The following is a 23,284-nucleotide window of genomic DNA, read 5'->3' as shown; positions in this document are numbered from 1 at the left end:
GGGGAGGGGCAGAGAGAGAGGGAGACACAGAATCGGAAACAGGCTCCAGGCTCTGAGCCATCAGCCCAGAGCCCGACACGGGGCTCGAACTCACGGACCGCAAGATCGTGACCTGGCTGAAGTCGGACGCTTAACCGACTGCGCCACCCAGGCGCCCCTAGATGTTTTCTTAAAAACATTCCTAGTCACTCATCTGGCAACTCTACTTCTAGAAATCATCCCATTAAAATAATCCTAAATAACAAAAATCCTATTTAAAATGATGAAAAATACTGGAGAAAAAAGTTAACTGTGATGCCATTACTAAATAGAATATTAACGTTACCATTTAGGGTCCTAGTTTTAAAAATATTGTGAAATGTGTTAGAACAGCAAATGAAAAATCAGAAACACTGTATATCCAATATAATGACTGGAAAAAAAAATAACCCCTGCATGTAAGCATGATCAATGAAATACATTAAATTTTAAAACAATGAGTGTTGTGTAAAGTAGGTTGACAAAGGAATCTTTTTCACTGTATATAATTTTCCAAATTATAAGAATTACTTTTATAGAAAAAAGCATTTTAAAGATTAAAACCTCTCTAGGGCATCTCAGAGGCTCGGCTGATTAACCGTCCAACTTCAGCTCAGGTCATGATCTCATGGCTCGGCTGGTGAGTTACAGCTCAAGCCCTGTATCAGGCTCTGTGCTGATAGCTCAGAGCCTGAAGCCTGCTTCAGACTCTGTCTCCCTCTTTCTCTGCCCTTCCCCCACTCATGCTCTCTCTCAAAAATAAACATCAAAAAAAATTTAAAGATTAAAATATCCTTAAAAATTAAAATATTACTATTACATTTAAATTGAGCCTTTTTTTTCCTAAAGTGTAGTTAATTCTAAACCAAGTAAAGGATCAAGTAATATTTAAGCCACAAAAGTAGGGTATAGTCCTCTTCTCAAGACACCAGTGGGACCCTCAATACACAACATGTAACTCCCGAAATAGCCTTTCCTAACTCTGTCATTTAGTAAGGCTGACAGTCAATACACAGTTACTTTCCACCCTGTATTACAGTTAGCTATAGACAATTATGTCCGTCTTCTAGGTTATTTTAAGTAGCTTGAGTGCAGGAACCATGTCTTCTTAAAACCATTAACAAAAACCCCCTGATTTCCCATAGCACCTACCATGGTGTTTTTGTACAATGAAGTATTCAAAAGATATTTGAATCTTTTGATACAAAACTACTTAAAAGACACTGCTGCACTATTTTCATGACAATCTCGACAGGAAAAATGAAATTCATTATCTGAAATTACATTTGGCAGTCTTAAACAGAGAATTACATCATGTTATGAAGTTTTCTGAAATTTAATAGCAAAACCTCAAGTCTTACATCCACTCTTACAAACTCCAAAAATTAGCCAACAAATTTGACTTCAGGAACAACAGAATCAGTCTTAGACCCAATGTACAAGTGTAAGCAGCAAAAAAAAAAGGTGAAATATGTAGGTTAGAAAGACACCTCACTTGCCTCACCCTATTCAGGAATTTTCATTCCAACGCCCAGAGCAAATAGTGGTGAAGACCGGTTCTATAACTAGAGGCTTTTAACGTCCTTTAATTTTGGACAGCCAACTGTACTGCATTCTTTTTTATAAAATAATTCACTCCCCCGCCCCCCCCAATTCTGTTGCTGCCCTGTAATCACTACCTTTCAAATATCTGAGATGTCCCACCAGGTCAACTTTCCTCCAGGCCCTTCACCAGCTGATGTAGCACCTTCCGGAGTCCTCACAAGTCTGGACTTTCTCTAGTTCATCAGAAACCTTCATATAGACATGCTTCTTCTAACAGAGCACAGGACTGCAGATGTGAGCCAACAGCAGGGCGGCAGAATCATACTCCCCCTTACTTTGAACACTAACCACTTCCACTCATGCTCTAGCTTTTAGAGCGGCAGCCTGGAATTCTGTGAGTACATGTAAAACCTGCAGTTACCTAAAATCTTGTAGAATTTAATTTTTTAAAAAAGTGTTTATTATCATATTAAAAATGCCTTTTTTGATTTACAATCCTATCGATTCTTTTTTTTTAATTTATTTTGAGAAAGAAAGTGCATGTGTGCACGCAAGTGGGGTAGGTGCAGAGAGAGAGGGAGAAACCGAATCCCAAGCAGGCTCTGTGCTCGATCCCATGACCTGTGAGATCAAGACCTGCGCTGAAATCAAGAGCCAGACGCCTAACCAACTGAGACACCCAGGTGCCCCTACAGTTCTATCAATTCTAACATATGTATTCCGACATTAAAAACCACTTGTAAAAAACCTGCAATTATCCCTACTTGGCTTCATCCTGTGTCAATCACTGGGCATGCTCGAATCTGGAGTGGGCAGACACTATTCCATAATGCCATGCTTCCCAACCTTGGGCTACTGACTTCCGGTATACAGGTACAGAGAGGTATCAGACACTGTTGCAAGGGTCATGAGACCTCATAGGCTAATCTTACCCAGCTGTAAAACAAGCAGTTTCCCCTATATACAATGTACTATTTTTTACATGCTACTGGTGGCAAGAATTTATAACCATTCCCAAATACATAGTAATTAGTTATGTATTTCCTTAACCTAACCCAAGAGGTTAATTAGGAGGGTCCCCAAATTTATGTTAAAGGAATCACTGATGTAATAAAAGAGCAATGGAATGGAAGTGACTACTGAGAGTTCTACAGGCAAAAATAAGGCCTTAGCTTTGTATTGTAAATTTTGTTCTGGGCTTCATGATTTGACATCAATAAAACATGAAGCTCCCTGAGGGGCAAGCCTTTTCTTTTACTCCCTTGGGATCCCGCTCCCCCCTCTTCCATGTGGCCAGGAGCATCCCAGCATACATCTGCAACCAGTGACAGTAAGCCTTCTCCTTCCTTCCCAGAACACTACAGCCTAGAGGCTAAAGTGAATTTTTACCACTGTGCATTGTCCTTTAATACCAAAAGTACTTGCAACAGATACTGAGCTGTGATTTTCTTTTTCTTCTCTGATGTTTGTTTTTGTTTTCCCCACGCGTTCAGAGAGAATGGCTACTCAAAGGAAACACTCGGTTTTAAAGCTGTGAAACCCAATGGTTCAGCAGAACACAAGTTTTAAATTTAAGCGGGTCAGACCCAAATCTGAGCAAAGGCTCATCTTCCTCTTTCAGCTATGCTATCTCAACCCCAATCACTTCATCTTCTTAGGATTCAGTTTCTGCAAAACGCGGCCAACCTTACTCACTTCCTCATAACAGTTACCCATGAGGATTAAGTTTGAGAATGTGTGTAAGACTTAGCACCGTGGCCGGTGCTCACAAAGTGCATAAAAGGCAGCTATGATCTCGACTTTACTTTTATACCACTCCCACCAAGAACTTTTTCTACTCATGAGTAACTACTTTGCCCACTGAAGTAATCTGAGGTTTAAAGTATTCCTATGTCCTTATTCCTCCAGCTGAGTGAGGGGGACCTGGGCAGGTGAACTAACTTGCCAACCATCCCCTCCCCACACCCCCGCGCGCCGGAGCGAGCACCCTTGCACAGCTGAGATGAAAATCCAGGTCTGATTCCTAGACCGTGCCGCTTCGCATTCAATACAATTAGACCTCAATAAGGAAACTAGAAGCACCTTCTCACACTCCAGAGGCCAACCAAGCCAGCGTATTCACAGCAAGGACTCAAGTGCTAACTGTGATTGGCGCCCAGCAGACACGCTACAAACCCTCTACAAAGGAACCCGGGCTGGCTCACCTGTATCCCGCCCGCTAAAGCCATGGCGCATCTACGTTCCCTACAGAAGACAGGAAGTAGGGGGAAAGTCTAGGCAGCGTTAAGTGTCGTTTGCACAGGCAGCTTCGAGCTAAACGAAAGCAGTGACTGAATCCACAAACTATAGTTTCTTTTGGCGACCAGAGAAAACAGCTCCTCGAATGGGATCCCAGGGGACGTTCACATTTTGGAGGATCACGCCCGGAAGTACTATTTTCTAAACGTACGGCAGAGCCCCCCCCTCCCCCCACTTTGCCCGGGGGCTCAAGTCTCACGTCTCTCGCCCCTCCCCCACCACAACCTCCAACCCTAAACCTGCCCTTCCCAGCCAAGGCTCCGAGGGCCCCAACACCCTTCCATCCTCTCTCCACTTCCAGGCCCCTTGTGCCCGCTCAACGCCCGACCTCAACGCCCGACCCTAACGTCCAGCGCCCAACGTCCGGTCCCCAACGACTGAAGCCCCGAAGGCCTCACGCAGTCCCTTTTCGCTCCGCCACGCGCCTGGGAACCCTGACCTGGTAGGAGGCAAAAGGGCCGCCGACCCCGACCCGTCTCTGAAGCCCGGCCGTGGTGGCGGCCGCCGGTGCCCGGGAACCCCGCCGCCCAGGTGCACTTCCGGCATTCACCTCATCTCCGAAGTCCGGCTCGGCGCCAGAGCGGCGCCTGCGCAGTCCGCGCGCACGTGCGCTCCGCGACGCCCCCGCGCGCCCTCCGTGCGCTGGGGAAGCAGAGCTCTGGTCCCCTGGCCAGGTCATTGTGATTCGGTGCCGCGTGCTCACGAAGTCCTTCTGCGGAGACGCCGTAGCTATTCCGGCTGCTTCTAGAAATGTGGCCCTGCGAACGCGGACGGCGAATTTTGAGCGCAAAGACGCAAACCGACTCCCTAAAGGTCCCTTGGGTCGCATTAACCACTTAAAGTCTTGCAAGGTTTTTCAAATTAATCCGCTACCTCTGCCTGGTCTTGGAAACTAAACACAGGTGGTCACTTTTTTCTTCCCCCAAGTGCACCTGGTTATGTGTTGGTGCTACTTAAATACTTAGAAAACTTTGGGGGGGGGGGGCGGACTAGGGGCCTTTCAAAAAAATTGAGAAGAAAACTGGTACCCCCCGTAGTGATCACCAAGTTTGAACATTGCCAATTCACGGTGGATCTTGTCTGCATCTGTACCCCTCACACACTCCTGTTGTTTGAAAGCAAATCCTGACTTGTATCTTTTTTTCCTTTATAATGGATTTTTTTTAAATTTGTTATTTTTGAGAGACAGCACGCTAATGGGGGAGGAGCAGAGAGACAGGGTTGGAACTCAGGAACCATGAGATCATGACCTGTGCTGAAGTTGGTCCCTTAACCGACTGAGCCACCCAGGTGCCCCATAATGGATTTTTTTTTAGAACAGTTTTAGATTTACAGAATAAGTTGAGAAGCTGGTAGTTTCTCACATTAACCACACCCAGTTTCCCCTTAGTAGGACACATTAGCTACAATTAAGGAACAAACATTGATACATTGTTACTAAAGTCCAGGGTTTATTTAGATTTCCTCAGTTTTTACCTACTGTCCTTTTTCTGAGCCAGAATTCCATTCAGGATACCACATTTTTACATTTCGTTGTCATATCACCTTAGGCTCTTCTAGGTTATGGCAGTTTTTCTGACTTTCCCTGTTTTGATGACCTTGATAGTTTCCAGGAGTGAGTACTTGTTAGGCATCTTGTAAGATTCCCCCACTGTCAGTTTCATGTTTCTCTCATGATAAGACTGGAGTTAATAAGTTTTTGGAAAGAAGGCTAGAGAGGAAAAGTGCCATTCATATTGCATCATACCAAGTGTACATCCTTGGATGTAATTCATGACAGTTGATGCTTTCCACCTGTAGAGTGCAAGATCGCGTCCCTCAGGTCAAATTGTGATGTAATCAGGAAAGCAGCCAAGGGTATTGCAGCTAACGCCAGGTATCACCGAAACCAATATAGACTGGAAGTACCGAGGGGTAATAATCTGTAAGGCCGGGAAGAATCAGGAGCTGATGGTCACTAGCACTAAAAGAAACCTGCAAAGGCCCAAGTTGATTAAACTTCTCTTAAAAGGGAGGATTTCTGCAGCAAACTGCCAGACTCTCTGGGTGTTGACCTTTCCTCATCTGACCGCCTGCTGCCGAAGGCTCTGCCTGAGTGATCTCTAAACATAATAGAGATCCTCAACTTTTTGAACATATTAAGCAGTAGGTGCCTAGAGCTGGCCCAGAACCTACCAAGTCTTCATCTTAACTGTGTGCTCACACACTGACTTTGTTTTGTTCATTAACTTCTTATCCTTATCGTATCTTGTTTGTTGCATGACTTTATATCGTACATGGTGTGATGTGTAGGAAGCCAAATAAAACGCATGGAGATCTCATTGAGTTTAGAATCCTGAATCTGCTTTACGGTTACATTAATCTTGCTTTATGATGGAATAAAACTGACATTGTAGAAAGACACAATTCATACATACCTTTATAACATACTTGCAACACCCCCCCCCCCCACACACACACACACTGGTGGTGTTCCTCAGGTTTCTGTACTCTAAAGTTACTTTTGTTTTCCCTCTCTTTGCATATTGTACACTTTGGAAGGAAGTCATTATACACCATCTACACCTAAGAAAGAGGAGTTATGCTTCCCCTCTTTAAGGACTCTCAGCACAGAGACCAATGTGGGACTCAATCCCACATATTGAGGGATCATGACTCAAGCTGAAAGCGAGAATCAGACGCTTAATCTACTGAGCCACCCAGGTGGCCCACTAATAATTTCTTAATATCATAAAATTTGTATTTAAAATTTCCAGCGTCTCACATGATTTTTAATAATTATGTTCAAATCAGGTTCCAAACAAGATCCTCTATTTGTATTCAGTACTATACTTTAAAAAGAGATTTCCTTTTTTTTTTTTTAATTTAGTTTATTTTTTCTAACTTGTTTTGAGAGAGAAATAGCAAATGAGGGAAGGGCAGAGAGAGGGAGATAGACTCCTAAGCAGGTTCCATGCTATCAACGCAGAGCCCAACACAGGGCTGGAACTCATGAACCATGAGACCATGCATGAACAGAGCCGAAGAGTTGGACGCCTAACCAACTGAGCCACCAAGGCACCCCAAAAGAGATTTCCTTTTAATGATTTTCTTGCAATTTATATATTGAAGTTATGGCGGGGTCACCTGGGTGGCTCCATCAGTTGAGCGTCTGACTTCAGCTCAAGTCATGATCTCACAGTTTGTGGGTTCAAGCCCTGTGTCTGGCTCTGTGCTAAACACTTGCTCAGAGCCTGGAGCCTGCTTCGGATTCTGTGTCTCCTTCTCTCTCTGCCCCTCCCCAGCTCACACTCTGTCTCTGTCTCTCAAAAATAAATAAATGTAAAAACAAACAAACAAAAAATGAAGTAATGGCAGTTTTTCTTAGATTCAATTTTGAGTACATCTCCTCTGGTAAGAATACTTCACAGGTGGTATTGTGTTCCTCTATTGCATCACATCAGAAGACACTTCATTATCTAGTTGTGTCTCTTTGAGAAATACTAAAATTGATCTATCAGGTTCAAGTGTTGTCAGCCCCATCCATCTACTATAAAGTTTTCCACTGGCTTTTCTTCTAATGATTTTAGACTCATTGATGATCGTTAACTAGGTCCATTGTTTCATCAGGCCTAGAAAAATGGAAAAAATCTATCTTCTGTATTTATTATCCGTTATTCTGTGAAGAACTTTCCCACACTATTTGAGATTCAGTTTGTAACAGGAAAGTTAGGATGTTTGATTCTTTTATCAGTTTTCAGAATGTGATGATTCTTTGGCATCTTCCAAAGGTGGCCAAATAATGTTTTAGAAAATCAACACACATTAATTTTGGACATAGTAGATGTATCAATCAGTTGCTGTTACCATTTTTGAATGCTTAATTGTCCTTTGACCAATGTGCATGCCTTTGAATGCCCACCCCCTGTCCCCGAGTCTTTGACACAACTCCTATTATCTTCACTTTCTTCTTTGCTTTCTGATACAACCAACATGTCTTAGACTTTACTGTACTTTTCCTGCCCCAGACTTAGAAACAGTCCTTGCTATCCAAGAGGAGCCCAGGTGACTCTTGGTGGGAAATTATATTTACCAATGATGGAGAATGAGTGTGCATTGTGTTCATCGTTGTTTCAGGCCTTTTCAGTGGACAGACTTTTAATGAAAAAACAAAAAATACCATGAGTTCATACTGATATTTCCAAATTCGAATTTAGGTTTACTTAATTTCTTTGATTATGTATTTCCTTTCTCCAATACTCAAAATCTTGGTTTCAAGAAACATAATTACTTCAATGCTTACTATTAATATGTATATTTAAGAAATAACGATATGAATGTTATTACTGACAATATGAGCTGTGAAAAAGGCCTAAATTTTTATTTTCTCTTGAAATAATATATCTCACTAGGAATGTTTGGTTATTTTAAAGTTAAGTCATTTCTTCACTGTTAAAACACTTTTAACTGCAGTGTGTTTCAGTGCACTATTTTCATTTAAGGAAGGAGGTGCTATTTCCTGTTGAAAAGGAAAGAGGAACAGAGTTACACAATGTTGAATTTTTTAGTGATTTCCACCCCCAGCAGTTAGTATCAAAGAAGCTTAACAGAACAGGAACAAGCTTTGCTTTACAAACTCTAACATCGACAACTTGTCACAATGAACTATTTTCACTCCTAAGTTGTGAATAAGGAGTCCTAAACCAAAGAACATCACTTCACTGGACAGTATAGGTTTGCAAAACCTCCACAAACTGTTCACCTTACTTACCTGGACCTGTTTAAGCAACTGTATTCAATACACTTTTCCCCCCAATACACTTTTTGTTGCTAATATTTGAGCACCTCCCGCATGTCACTCCCCACGCTGCCTATAAGGACACCTGGCAGACCGGATAGGACACTTCTTGCACTCAAGGCGCTCACAGCCTGGTGCCAGAGACGAACGCACCAACAGTTTATTATTAAACAATGGCAATGAGTGCCACCCTGTACACACGAACGCGGTGTTATGGAAACCCCCAGAATCTCTCCCACGGATGAATCGTCGACGGGCAGGTAGGCTGCTCCTGCTGATTCCTCCTATATCAGGTGCAAGGTTTGCGCATCAGAGCTGGCAAGTCACAATTTCGAATTCTCTTTTATTGCTTTATGCCCCTGACTAATATGAGAAGGGTCAAAAGGTGAGGTGAGCTTATATCCAATGAGCGCGTCCCACAGAAAGAAAGAGCAGGCTTGGGTCAGAAGTGGCGCGAGACACAGGACAGGACTAGCAGGATCGCTGGCGAGCCAAGTCAGTTGGGGCGTAGGTGCCCAGAGTCTGAGCGCCGGTCTCAGCGCTTCAAGTGCAGGAGGCGGTGCTGCCCTGGCCCCGCCCACTGCAGACAGGTTACACTGGCCCCGAGGTGCGTCGCGTCACACCGCCCGCGCCTCCCTGATTGGCTCCTCTAGAGAGCCCCGCCCCCTCAGCTGTAGTGGGGCCGGCTTCAGCGTCGCCGCCATCTTTGTTGATGTGTCAGCTCCGCGGGGGCTTGAGGAAGCCGAGAAGGAGGGAGCGCGGCGTCGGTGTTGTCCCTTTTCTCTGTCTCCTCGCACCTCATGGTCTGCCGGTCCCCACTATGGAGAAATTAGGTCCTGAGCCGGAGCTTCAGCGGCCTCGGTAGGGGTGCGGCCTGAGGCTCGGAGAAGTGGGGTGAGTGTTTGACGGGTGCCCGAAGCGGACCGGGAGTCGTGGTGGCGGCGCGGCGGGACTGCCCACCTCCCTCGCGACTCTGCGGGGCCCGGGTCGGCCGTCCGCCTGGCCCCTCGGGGACAGTGGAGGCAGGCAAGCGCTAGGGGGACAGAGTTAGGAGTCCCTTCCTCTCCCTGCCTTCTTCCCTGGGTCCCGGGCCGACTTGGAGAGACGGCGGCCCAGAGACCGGTGGGGGTCCTGGAGCCGTGCCTCCTGAGTGGTGCCTGGAGAGCAGTCGAATTTGGGCCGATTGCCTGGTCTCCCAGGGCGAACTGCAGCTAAGCCCCACCTGCTTGACGATTTTTCATAGACTCAATCGCCTATTTCTCTTTTCGTCTCCAAGTTGACTGTTTTATGTTTACTGTTGTGGCGACTTTTTATCGTCCTGTAAACACTTGCGTTACTATGATTTTAAGTAATTTCAGATTTTGGGGGATTTTGGATGTGAAAGATACTGTTCTTGGTTTTTATGTTGCCTTTCTTCCAAGGACATCCAAGGCGTTTGCTAAACCTTGGCTGGTAAGGATATTTCAGATTTGTGTTTATCAAACTTGTAACACGGGAAAGGCTCTTCTACATGTTTCCTAGTACCAAGCCTAGGGGACAGTGCAGGTGTCCTTAATGCTTAGCTGTAGCAATTTAACAGCTGTGGCTAACATTCACATCTTGGTTTTGTTTAAAGAGACCTGGATTTGGAGTCGGAGCATCAGGATTAGAATCTGCCCCTTTCACTTGTTAGTCTTGTTACCTGTGGGAATTAGTTTAGTAAAAATAATGGCATACGGTACCAAGGCATTTGACAGTTTTCTCCGTGTGTGTGTGTTTGATGTTCCCTTGATGCCTAGTGTTTTTACTTCTTTCAAAATGATAGGCTGGAAGTTTTTGTAAGAAAAGTATGCAGCAAATCGGTGCAACAGTATTTCAAGAGCTGTGCTGGTAATCATTAAAAAAAGACCAAGTGTATAGGTATGCTAATTGTGGGTGTAGCCTTACCAACTACAGGCTACACCTTCGTATTAGCCGGAGTTGATCTTGTGGGGAAAAGTAAGGTTCAAGAGACATTGATAGTGAAACTGAACTATCTCCTTGTCAATAAAGTATACTATTCTCTGTGCACCTGCTTTTCAACTCTTTATTCATCATTACAGAAATAGAAAAGGGTGATGATTGGCCTCGTTTTTTTTTCTTTCCTTTTTGGTCTTTTTATTTTAAATTCAGTGAAATTACTGAGTAATTCACAAATCTTACAAAGAATTAAAACTCCTTTTTACAGTGTAATAGGCCAACATGTAAATACTGAAGAATCTACCTGGAAATGCCTGGCTTGTGCCTATATTCTTGTTTTTCCCTGGAAATGCATGGATTGTGTTTCTGTTGATATTATTAATTTTTAAAACCTTGTCAAATTCAGAATACCAGCATACAAACCTCGAGATTACTTTAAACAGTGGAGGTTCAGAGAATGTCATTGGTGTTTCAGAGTTTTAACCACTAACATGAAGGGAGTAGTGTAGCCCAGTAGCTACTCTTAACCTTTTAGTTCCTTCACCCATAAATGCAAGACTTGGCCTTTAGTGCTATTCGATGACAGCATTCCTGATGGCAGTTGCTTAGTACACTTTTTACAGCTACGTGCTGACATCTCAAAGTGAAGGTAACTGTACTGTATATTCAGTCTTTACGACGAGATAATAGGTGGAAGCGGCCTTATTTAGAGATTTAGAAAAATCATCTTTCCCTTTGAAGAATGACTAATCTGCATTAGTTTTCCAAATTCTTCTAACAGGTTCATGTTAATGTAAGAATCTTTGGTCTCAAGTTTTGTTTTTTTTTTTTTCTTTCAGTAAAATTTGGATTTTTCTTTTATCCCTTATCTCTAGCTTTAAATAATAAAGCTAAATTTTGCATGTCTCAACAACATTCATTGGGCTTAGGATATTGCAATGTTACATTTAGTATTCATTTCAGGGCAACACTAGGAGCATTGATCATTTGATTTTGAAATCATTTGTAATCTCATGATTTCAGACTTCTTTGAACTTATTTATTAGCTACTGGGATTTTAAAAATCTATTTGGGCTGAGGTGCCTGCGTGGCTCAGTCAGTTAAGCATCTGCTCAGGTCACGATCTCACGGTTTGTGAATTCAAGTCCTGCCCCGAGATCTGTGCTGACAGCTCAGAGCTGGAGCCTGCTTTGGATTCTGTGTTTCCATCTCTCTCTGTCTCTCCCCCCCCTTTGTTGTCTCTGTCAAAAGTAAATAAATAAACATTTAAAAAAATATTTAGGCTAAAAAGTAAACAAAAGGAATAATATTGGGATGGAGGGGCAATAGATACAAAGTATCAATTAAACCTGGCAAAGGAAAATACTGATTGGATTGTGAGTATATTTGTCATTAGGGCACATGAATTGGTAATCTACTATAGGGATGATTATGTAGTTAGTACTAATGAATAATTTTTTTAGTGAACCATATCATACCATTGTAACTGAGCCCAGGCCAAAGGTGGTTTCAAAATTTAAACATTAACCAGAACGACTTAATATAAGACAGACTTACCACTTACTTTTAACTTTATTAGTCGTCTTTTTTGAAGAAGGAACTATATAGGTCAGTCATTTTTCTTCCCCCCACCCTTCTTTTAATTTTCAGATTTGGAAAAAATTAGCTGCAAACTTTTTACACTTTCTGAGACTCAGTAAAGTTTAAATAGCTCTCTACAGATAGCTTCAAACTAAGATTTCTATATTAAAAACTTTCTGCTTTAAAACTTATTATTAGAGTTACATAAAATTGTATGGGTCTAAGATACTAAACTGATAATATAACATATGACTTAATAACGTGATAGATTATATGGCTACTTAACCTCTTTTTCCTGGAATCTTGATGGATCATAATTTCTCTTTCTCCTGTTATCCTGTCACAGGGTTTGGTATTATTTGGGGGGACTCTTGCTGCATCTATTGCCCTGAGTCTTTCCTAATGTTTTCTTTTGTGATATAATGCACACAACCCTAAAATTTGCTCTGCCCTGAGTCTTGGGTGCAAAGCTAAACAAATCCCACAAGGATACTGACCTTGGCTTCATACTCTTCAAGCTGTAGACTTAAGGCAACTTTAAAAATATTGTGCTATGTTTCACATAAAGGAAACTCAAAGTTTCCTTTATTAAAGTTAAATTTTTACTTACAAGTTTAACTAGAATGTGACTACTGGGGGTGCCTGGGTGGTTCAGTTTAAGTGTCCGACTTAAGCTCAGGTCATGATCTTGCAGTTCGTGAGTTCAAGCCCTGTGTCTGGCTCCGTGCTGCCAGTTCAGACCCTGGAGCCTGCTTCAGATTCTGTGTCTCCCTGTCTCTGCCCTATCCCCTGCAAATAAACATTAAAAAAAAATTAAAAAAAAGAATGTGACTACTGTACAAAATATTTCTCCTTTTTGATAGAACTTATCTAGAGTTTTTTGAAATATCTTAGTTTTTAATCTTTTTTTGTTTTTAATCTTTTAAAAGTAGAATTTGATTTGCCTTCTGTGAACTTCAGTGTGTGATATTTTCATCATGTGAAAAAAGGTTTTCATGTTTTTTACACACGTTCCTTTCTGTCCTGTTAGTTTATTCTGTGTTTAAAAACTTTATCCAGGAAAGTGTTTGTATTTTAAAGGTAACATCCATCAAAAACCAGTTACTCGGGTTACTTGAGGATTGTGATCAGATTATGTTGGACTATGGATGCATCTTTGATGTTATTTATTGCTTCTGATTTTTATTGACTTATCAGAACCTTCTTAGAACTGGTCATATAAGTTATTTTGTTCATGGTGCTTTCAATGTGTATTTAGGAAATATGTGAAAAACCTTTCAATGTACTTTGCCTTCAAAGGACAGTAAACCATTATATTTAAGAATAGGAGTGCTCTCACAGACTCAACTTGCTTGTCTTAGTGGATGTTATCTAAGAAATATACAGCTAGTATTACTTGAGACTCAGATGGTATAGTTTGTAATTTAAAACTGTGTAGTTTGTTGTAAATATTTATGCTGAACTGAGCCAGATTTTTCTGTTGAATTTAAAACACTTATGCATATCTTCTATAGTTTCTGAGGGAACACTGACAGATGTTCATATTAAAATGCTATAAACAAAAAGAGTAAAAGATTTAACACAGAGCTTTTATATATATTGGTCCACTATACCAAAATGTAAATTCCCTAAGGGATGGATGTTTTCTTCACTGCCATGTACTCAACACATAGAACAGTATGTGCACATAATGTGTGCTCAGTCGGTACGTACCTGGTGAATGAATTAATACTTTGGAATTGTATTTGTGACTTGGTACTTTTGTATGAGGCTTGTTTGATAACCCATTACCAAATATATGTGGATTGGATTCATTTGTTTTTGCGTTATATTGAGTAGGCTTAAGTTTTTTTTATTGTTTATATTGCTAATTACTAAGAAAACAAGTACTAGTACTAAAAGTTCTTAAAGACAGTGTTTTTATTTTATTCGTAAGGCTCTTATATGGAAGTAATTTTGTAGAAATGAGAGGTTTTTTTTTTCATTAAAAAATAAAACAGGGACACCTGGGTGGCTCAGTCAGTTGGGCATCTGACTTCAGCTCAGGTCATGATCTCACACAGTTCATGAGTTCGAGCCCCGCGTCAGGCTCTGTGCTGTCAGCTCACAGCCTAGAGCCTGCTTCAGATTCTGTGTCTCCCTCTCTCTCTGGCCCTCCCTCACTTGCACTCCGTCTCTCAAAAATGAATAAGTGTTAATAAATAAATAAAACAAAGGTAGATAATGGTTGGCTTTAAGGCAAATAAAAAATGTTTCTTGACCAGTTGCCTACAGCTGATGAGCTCCAGTAAGAGCGAAACCAATTCTCACTCCTGAAACAATATTGAAGTGTGAATTGGTCCTGTAGTACTGTGTCAGAAACAGAACCAACTCTGGGCAGGGGGGGGGGGGGGGGGGGGGGGAGGGGAGGAAGCTTCAACTGAGGAATTTTGTGACTGCTAAGGTTTAAATACAGCATTTTCCCCAAATGAGTAAGAGTTGCTAAAAAGTCAGATAACCTGTGTTATTTTGAACTCAAAAAAAGGAATAGATACTGTAATTGTAATCACTATATCTTTATATGTGAGTGTAGATTGGATTTGTACGAGCACTTCTTAAAACAATTTTGTAAACCTGTGTCTAACTGCTCTTAGGCTATTGGATCCTCCGTAATTTCAATGACAATTCCCCTATCCCCAAAGAAAAAACTTGGACAGCAACCACACTGGCCTACATCTGTGTTGCCAACTGGAGGCCCCCAAGAGGACTCAGCTGACTGGTCCCCCCCCCCCCCTTATCTGGTTAATTGTGGACATAATCAAGCTCATTGTACATAATCTTGTACAGTTACTTAATCTTTGGTTGATGGCTTTACTACATATATACACATAGATTTTTCTCAACACCTCTCCTTTTGTTGTGCAAGTAGTATTCATTTGAGCATCAGAAAACTAAGTTTGCAAACTAAGTGGTTACCAGATGTCAATTTATGTGAAAGGTCAGGGGCATATAGTGAGCAACAATATAGAAAGTACTTGTCTTTTGAGGTTAAACTAATCTTCCTTTAATTTATGGAAGGGTAATATGTAAAACAGTCTAAGCTGAGGTAATCATAAAAACAGACTTATTTTTTTTCACTTAGATAAATATTGAGAGTGAGACAATATTCTGCGCTGTTCGTATAATATTACAAATCTCAGATCATTGTATAAACTCAGTGGGTCCCACCCTCATTGAGAACTGAACAACATTTAACATTTGCAAGAGTAAATGTAAATATAGTAAAGAGTGTATGTTAGATTATTCATTATTACCATTATTATATTGCTTGGGATTTAAGAAGTTTGATTCACTTCAGAGTGAGGTTCCTCCTTGAAAGTACAAAGCTCATTTAAAAAGCTAGAGACTGTCCAGAAATGTCATTGGGAAGGCAGGGACTGTGTGCTTGATGAGTGTATACAAATGCAGTATGTTTTCATTTACATGAGAGATTATTTCTGTACTTACAATGAGAGACAATTTGGAGGAAGATGTGGATTTAGAATCGGTCCTTTAAATGTAGTTAGACTCCGAATAGACTGAAAGGAAGGACATTTTCCATGGCAAAGCCATGGAAATGTTAATGTGTAGATTGAAGGAATCTTGAGTAGACTGGTCAGGGTGGTAGATTATAGTGAGGTCCTAGGATTTTAGGAATGTGTTGAGAGATAAGATTGGACAAGTAGTATGACTGGTTTACTGAGGAGGAATCACATTCTGAGGTATAAACATGGTTTTAGTTTTTATTCTTAGGTCTGTAATCATCCTCTGTAAAACACCCCCATCCTTTTTACTTCCCTCTGAAGTACAGTCCCTTGTATGGGTTTGATGTTGTATCTTTCTGCCACTTTTCATTATCAGAGAAAACTTATTCCAGAAATTAAGATAGGTTTCAATTACTTAAGAAACAAAACAAGCCACAAAAAACATTACAAACTCCTTATTCTACCTGAAGAAAGGATAAAGGTGTTAAGTTTCCAGCTGCTTGAATTAAAGAAGAGGTAATTTGACTCTAAAATATGTTCCCTCTTTTTTTTCTCTAGCTAGCCCTTTTGTAGTTGGCTGAAGACCAGCCAGTGGAGGCAGAATTCTTATTATAGGAACCTCCAAAGAGGAAAAAGATCCCTGGTCTTAATCTGATTCATCTGGTTGCATTTGGTGGTAGTCTCTGTGGAGGTTATGATATGTGTGGATCTTCTAGGGTCAGTGTTGTAGCTCCCTGGTCCCTTCTGCCATCGAGGGCCAGCTCCCTTCACAGGGCAGCTCCTGTTCCCTTTTGGCAGAGCTATTGTAGTACATGCTTCAACCCCTTTTCTGGATTGGGTGATACTTGACCTAGTGCTGTTTCAAGTCACTTGCACTTTTTATTAAGCTCTTTCTTTTTTTACTTGGAGTTGCAGGGAAGACAATAGGAATGGAGTGAGACTGAGAAATCAACATTTCAAGTGTTAAGGTATGAAGTGATTACACCTGAATTGGGTTGCAGGTAGGGGACAGTGGCAGTAGAAAGGAAGATATAATTGGAGGAGACATGAAGTTGGTAAAAGAATATGAGAGCAAAGGAAGGGAAGGAGTCATGACTAAGAAAAATGATACCATTGACAGAAATTGAAAGGATTAGCTGGGAGTGCTCAATTATAGGAGCTACAATTTTGATTGGAGATTTTTAAACCGTTTTCAGTTTGAGGCTGTGGTGGAATATCCATTTGAAATGCCTACATTCAGATGGAGATTTTAATACCGGTACAGAGATAGAGTGAAGGCAAACAGGAATTCATTATCTGTAACTCAAGAATACTGGACTGAAAGTAACTAATGTGGATATCTGCTAGAAGTTGTTGGTTCAAATTTTCAAAGTGGATGAATTCTAGGAGGGAAAAAAGGGTGAAGACTGAACCCAGGAGAATATGAAAGCTGGATAAAAGGATACTCAGTATTTGCTTAGTGCTTTTCTCTTGGCAAAGCATGGCACACTTCTCTAATGATAAAACTTCTTACTTGCTCTGTGCTGGAGAGTCACAATGCCTTTGTATTACTTAACTCATTTAAATAGATTCTTTATCTGTTATCTGTTATTTTGGTCAGCTCTGAGTTCACCTTCAGTTGCTATAACATTGACTGGTTATGATGATTAAAACCACTTCATTAGTTTTTAGATTGATTTCTAAATTAATATTCAAATTCAGCAGCAACACATTCACAAGTTATATCTCACAGTGACTTACTTTAGGGAGAACTATACAGGTGGCTAATGCACCTGTGTGAGAATTATTTTATCTTAGATTTTAGAATACAGCATGCTTATGAGGCCTTTATAACTTACTGCATTAATTTGTATTGTGTAAACCAAGCCTTTAATACTAGTGTGGGCTTTGTCTTTGTTATATATGCAGCAAGAAAATGATAATTTCTATTTGGTGCTTTGGAAATATGTTATACAGATAGGTAATGTGTAGGATTAAGGCCAGCGTCTGTGCTAGTTGATGCCTCAAAGGGTAGTCTAAACTAAAAAAACAGGGTACTTAACAAACTGGTCCTCTTTTCTTAGAATTATTCTTCCCCATTTTCTACACTCCTAGAAGAATGTTCCTCAAATACAGTACTAGTTTTATTAGATTACTTCTGTACTTTAATGCAATACTCGAGAATCTATTGTGTGCTAGAAACTGTAGTATAATCAAGTATACGAGTCCATCATGATTTATGGTGTCATAAAATTCATTCCTGCATATCATTCCCAGGTTCCACCTGACAGTCTCTTATCATTTTTCAGAATCCCTGACCAATGCTTCCATCACAGACCGACGTGAATATATATCTTTCTGTTATTCAAAAATTTTATATTTTTGTTTTCCATAAATACACCTTCCATCTGGAATTCTTTCTTTCCTAGTTTGTGTCAAAACTATGATCTGCCCCCTTTTTTATCCAACCTTATATGACATTGGTAGCTCATCTACTCTATACATGCTTTGTTGATGTGTGACGAAAAGAAGTTGATGGTTCTTTTTCATCAAGATTGCTGAAATATTTTATATTTATCTGTCTTAGGATAATTTTTGAAGGTTGACTAATTTTCAGAAAATAGCTAAAATAGTAACCCTCATAAACAGCATAAAAATGTATTCTAGTTGTTGAATTCGTTTCTTTTATGACCCAGGCAGTGCATATGGGCTCCATTTGAGTTGCATTGAGCATTGTTTATTCTTGATGAGAATGTTTGAAAATCACCATGGTACTTCCTGGATTTTTGCCTGGATGAAAAACAAATTCCCACCAGGGATCTTTAACATCCAGCTATAGGAGCCTGGGCTATAGAGAGAGTTTTATAGATAGAGTTTTTCTTGTCAGTAAATTGTTATCATCGTTAGTGTGAGTTGTTTTATAATCTTTCTCTTCTAGTGAAATATTCCTTGAATATTTTCTGATAGATTCTTGAGAGTGTCTTTTGCCTCTCATGGAACTGAAGGAATTCTAAACAATTCAGTTGAATTCTGACAATTTAAACTTGTATATTTTATACCCAACATCTCATAGAGGTGATTAAGGAATGCCAAACTGCACCTGAAGTGAAGTTGTGTAACTGAATTAAAGGAGGAAAGGAGAGTAAGATTTGTAGCACCCTCCTGGTTGTGGCACACTTGGATTGCCTGTCTTATTTGTCGTGGGTTTTTTTTCCCCCCTTTCAAAGAGTTATTACTGGTAAATTTGTGGCCTTAATTATTTCATATCATGGAGTATATGCAAATACATATGAGGTCATGGTTTACAAAACTTTTTAAATTTTTTACAATTTTGATGTTTTCGCTTTTTAGATGTAAAACGAAGACCAGGAACAGATTTGAAGCAGTGCAGAGTGAAGTGGTGCCAGTCAGCATGTCAGAGGCAGAGCACATAGCCTCCATTTCCTCTGATAAAAATATCGGGAAAACATTTGAATTAAAGGAAGACTCCTGCAACTTGTTGTCTGGTGATGACAGCAGCAGCTTAGAAAATGAGTCTACGCTGCCATCATTAAACTTTGATAAAACTTTATGTCAGCCTAATGAACACAATCAGATTGAAGCACAGGAAAACTATATTCAGGATCATGGTGGAGGTGAGGATTCTTGTGCTAAAACAGACTTATGCCCAGAAAATTCTGAACAACTAGCTAATTTTCCTGGTGGAGGTTTTACAGAGCAAGCTTCGAAAACAAATGAAACTGAGCAGACAGTGACACAGATATTGGCGGAATTGAGGTCATCTACATTTACAGAAGCAGCAAATCAAAAGACTTATTCAGAAAGTCCTTACGATACAGACTGCACCAAGAAACTTATTTCAAAAATAAAGAATGTTTCGGCGTCAGAGGATTTGTTGGAAGAAATAGAATCTGAGCTTTTATCTACAGAGTTTGCAGAAGAACACCGAGTTCCAAATGGAATGAATAAGGGAGAACATGCATTAGTTATGTTTGAAAAATGTGTGCAGGAGAAGTATTTACAACAGGAGCACACCATAAAGAAGTAAGGTTTTAACATTTTCGTGCCCCCCCCCCCCCCCCCACCGGTTAGGATTAAAGATTGAATTCTTTAAAGAAAGTATCATCTTGGAATTCCATAATAGTCATGCACGTTGCAGTTCATCAACAAATATGTGCTGAATAATTGAGCAAATGTCAAGTTTGTCTAGTTACTTAATATATGCCTAAAGGAATAAATATTAATGTGAATTCATTAAAGAAATAGAAATATTTATAAAGACAAGTTTTTCAGTTTTGAAAGAATGTAGAGCATAATATTGTTAAAACTATGAGAAATTCAAAAGGAAACAAGAAGTCATGCAATTAAAAAAGATTTTCTTAAAATTCCCATCGTAAATCCATTGGTTTTAAAAATTAAAATTTAGAGAATTGGTCAGTTATCAGTAATTAAGAACATAGTTATTTTTAGACTTCTCTTGGATTAATAGAGTTAATTTCTATTTTAATGATGGTTTAATTTTATTTCATCTTAATATTGTCCTGTATTTTTATTCTAGATTTTTTTATTTAAGTGATGCAAATGTTTAGACAGTCTTTTGTAACCTTTAAGAAAGGAAACCTTCTTAACTAACTTCACTAAAATACAGACCGATTCTCTTTTTTTAAAATGATACTTAAAAAAAATTTGGAATGGGAGATACATATGTAAAGAAAGGAGTGGAAGCAGTCTATATACTAGAGGAGGGTGACAGAAAAAAATATCCAAATATTGCTAGATAGGTAACTGGCTTTTAGGGGCGCCTGGGTGGCTCAGTCGGTTAAGCCTCCAACTTCAGCTCAGGTCACGATCTCACGGTCGGTGAGTTCGAGCCCTGCGTCGGGCTCTGGGCTGATGGCTCAGAGCCTGGAGCCTGCTTCCGATTCTGTGTCTCCCTCTCTTTCTGCCCCTCCCCCATTCATGCTCTGTCTCTCTCTGTCTCAAAAATAAATAAACGTTAAAAAACAAAACAAAACAAAAATTAGATAGGTAACTGGCTTTTAATGATCTCTTCCAGTGTTTACTCTTCTAGATTTTTTTTTTTTTTAAAGTTTGTTTATGTTGAGGGAAAGAGAGGGAGGAGGAGCAGAGAGAAAGGGAGAGTGAGAATCCCAAGCAGGCTCTGCCCTGGGGCTTGATCCCACACCCATGAGATCATGACCTGAGCCTTAACCAACTGAGCCACCCAGATGCCCCTCTTCTAGATTTTCTTCCTCAGTGGATCAGTCTTCCCCAAACCAGCTTACCCTTCATTGGTTTATCCAGTGAACTCGAATCTCTTAGGCATCCAAAGCCCTTCTTTTTATCTATTTTCAATTTTTATTTTAGATTGTGACAAAATACACATAAGATTTACCATCTTAAATATTTGTTTTAAATGTTTATTTTGAGAGACAGAGGGAGTGTGCACAAGTGGGGGAGGAGCAGAGAAAAAGAGGGAGAGAAAGAATCGCAAGCAGGCTCTGCACTGTCAACACAGAACCCAACACGGGGGCTCCATCTCCTAAGCCATGAGATCATGACCTGAGCTGAAATCAAGAGTCAGATGCTCAACTGACTGAGCCACCCAGGCGTCCCCATCTTAACTATTTTTAAGCATACAGTTCAGTAGTGTTAGGTTTATTGTTGTGCAACCAGTCTCCATAGCTTTTTCATCTTTCAAATGTGAAACTGCATACCCATTCAACAACTCCCTATTCTCCTGCCATCAGCCCCTGACAACCACTGTTCTACTTTCTGTTTCTAAAATTTATCCGTGATACTTTATATAAAGTGAAATCACAGTATTTGTCTTTTTGCAGTTGGCTTATTTCACTTAGTGGGTGTCCTCAAGGGTCATCCGTATTGTAGCATCTGTCAGAAATGCCTTCCTTTTTATGGGTGAATATTTTATGTATATACCATATTTTGCTTATCCATTCGTCTGTCAGTGGACATTTGGGTTGCTTCCACATTTTGGCTATTGTGAATAATAGTACTGTGAACATGAGTGTACAAATTCTTCTTGAGACTCAAGTCTTCTCTTAAAAAAAAAATTTTTTTTTTTTTTTAACGTTTATTTTTTGAGAGACAGAGAGGGACAGAGTGGGAGCAGGGGAGGGGCAAAGAGACAGGGAGACACAGAATTTGAAGCAGGCTCCACGCTGTGAGCTGTCAGCCCAGAGCCTGATGTGGGGCTCGAGCTCACGAACTGCAAGATCATGACCTGAGCTGAAGTCGGACGCTTAACCAACTGAGCCACCCAGGTACCCCGAAACTCAAGTTTCTTCTTAATACTACCCTAAAACTGGGGCGCCTGGGTGGCCTAGTCAGTTAAGTGTTCAACTCTTGATTTCGGCTCAGGTCATGATGTCATGGTTCGAGAGATTAAGCCCTGTGTCAGGCTCTGTGCTGACAGCCTGCTTGGGATTCTTTTTCTCCCTCTCTCTCTCTCGTACTGTTTCTCTCTCTCAAATAAATAAACTTAAAAATACTACCCTTGGGGTGCCTGGGTATAGCTGCTTCTCATATCCTTACTGGACTGCTGCTGTTATGAACAAACTATATGCTTTTGTGCTTAGACCTTCAGTGCTTTTACCATTGTTGATTTTTAGGGTAACTTCCTTATTTTCCTTTTGTACTGTTCTTTCAGACCCTTTTTATTTTTTTAATTTTATTTTTTATTTAAAAAAATTTACATCCAGATTAGTTAGCGTATCATGCAACAATGATTTCAGGAGTAGATTCCTTAGAGCCCCTTACCCATTTAGCCCATCCCCCCTCCCACAACCCCTCCGGTAACCCTCAGTTTGTTCTCCATATTTATGAGTCTCTTCTGTTTTGTCCCCCTCCCTGTTTTTATATTATTTTTGTTTCCCTTCCCTTATGTTCATCTGTTTTGTCTCTTAAAGTCCTCATATGAGTGAAGTCATACGATTTTTGTCTTTCTCTGACTAATTTCACTTAGCATTATACCCTCCAGTTCCATCCACATAGTTGCAAATGGCAAGATTTCACTCTTTTTGATTGCCAAGTAATACTCCATTGTGTATACATACCACATCTTCTTTATCCATTCATCCATCGATGGACATTTGGGCTCTTTCCATACTTTGGCTGTTGATAGTGCTGTAATAAACATGAGGGTGCATGTGTCCCTTCGAAACAGCACACCTGTATCCCTTGGATAAATGCCTAGTAGTGCAATTTCAGATCCTTTTTTTGAGATTGTCTCTGATGTGTCTTCCCACTTTGCTCAGATCTGGACTCTTCACTTTAATGCCCCTCTTGTAAATTGTGAGATGTTGTACATTAAATAATAACAACAGCAAATACTTACACGCTGTTGATTATATGCCTGGCACTTACATATATTAACTCATGGAATCACAATTCTCTGTCGTATGAACTATTATTCTCATTTTTCAGATGAGGTACCCGAAGCACAGAGAGATTAAGTCAAGGTCACATGCTAGTAGATGCCAGAGTTAAAATCTGAGCCTAGTTACTTTGGCTTCAGAAGATTTTTTTAATGTGGTTATCTGAAATGAACTAGTTGTATTAAATTTATCTAAAAATATTAGGAATACAGTAGAAAATTCTTTTTGCCCCATCCTGTCTGAACAGT

The 23,284-nt window shown here is 40.2% G+C and overlaps 2 protein-coding genes and 1 long non-coding RNA gene across 7 annotated transcripts in view; 1 reads left to right on the top strand and 2 right to left on the bottom strand.

Moving 5' to 3' along the window:
* The window catches only part of TDRD1 (tudor domain containing 1), a 50,258-nt gene extending 45,485 nt beyond the window's left edge, over nt 1-4,773 (bottom strand). Inside the window, exon 1 of one of the 4 annotated variants that reach the window (XM_045439005.1) lies at nt 4,412-4,773. In XM_045439005.1, the coding sequence (XP_045294961.1) occupies nt 4,412-4,690 (279 nt within the window). In that variant the 5' untranslated portion in view covers nt 4,691-4,773. The other 3 variants (XM_045439004.1, XM_045439006.1, XM_045439007.1) reach the window with 3 other exon arrangements.
* A 3,485-nt stretch (nt 4,774-8,258) lies between these two features.
* Nucleotides 8,259-9,241, bottom strand: LOC123577103. The gene is made up of 2 exons (XR_006701717.1): nt 8,612-9,241; nt 8,259-8,359 (listed from the first exon to the last, which is right to left on the bottom strand). It is a non-coding gene; the product is annotated as an uncharacterized LOC123577103 (long non-coding RNA).
* A 74-nt stretch (nt 9,242-9,315) lies between these two features.
* CCDC186 (coiled-coil domain containing 186) overlaps nt 9,316-23,284 on the top strand; it is a 54,052-nt gene continuing 40,083 nt past the window's right edge. Inside the window, exons 1-2 of one of the 2 annotated variants that reach the window (XM_045439002.1) lie at nt 9,316-9,499; nt 18,991-19,683. In XM_045439002.1, coding sequence (XP_045294958.1) covers nt 9,351-9,499; nt 18,991-19,683 — 842 coding nt within the window. In that variant the 5' untranslated portion in view covers nt 9,316-9,350. Of the gene's footprint in view, nt 9,533-18,990; nt 19,684-23,284 lie in introns of both variants that reach the window. The other variant, XM_045439003.1, reaches the window with a different exon arrangement.

The sequence above is a fragment of the Leopardus geoffroyi genome, chromosome D2 (genome assembly GCF_018350155.1).
Source record: "Leopardus geoffroyi isolate Oge1 chromosome D2, O.geoffroyi_Oge1_pat1.0, whole genome shotgun sequence".
In the NCBI taxonomy this organism is placed as follows: Eukaryota; Metazoa; Chordata; class Mammalia; order Carnivora; family Felidae; genus Leopardus; species Leopardus geoffroyi.
Note: the sequence above shows the minus strand (reverse complement) of the source record. Positions and strands in the feature narration are given on the sequence as shown.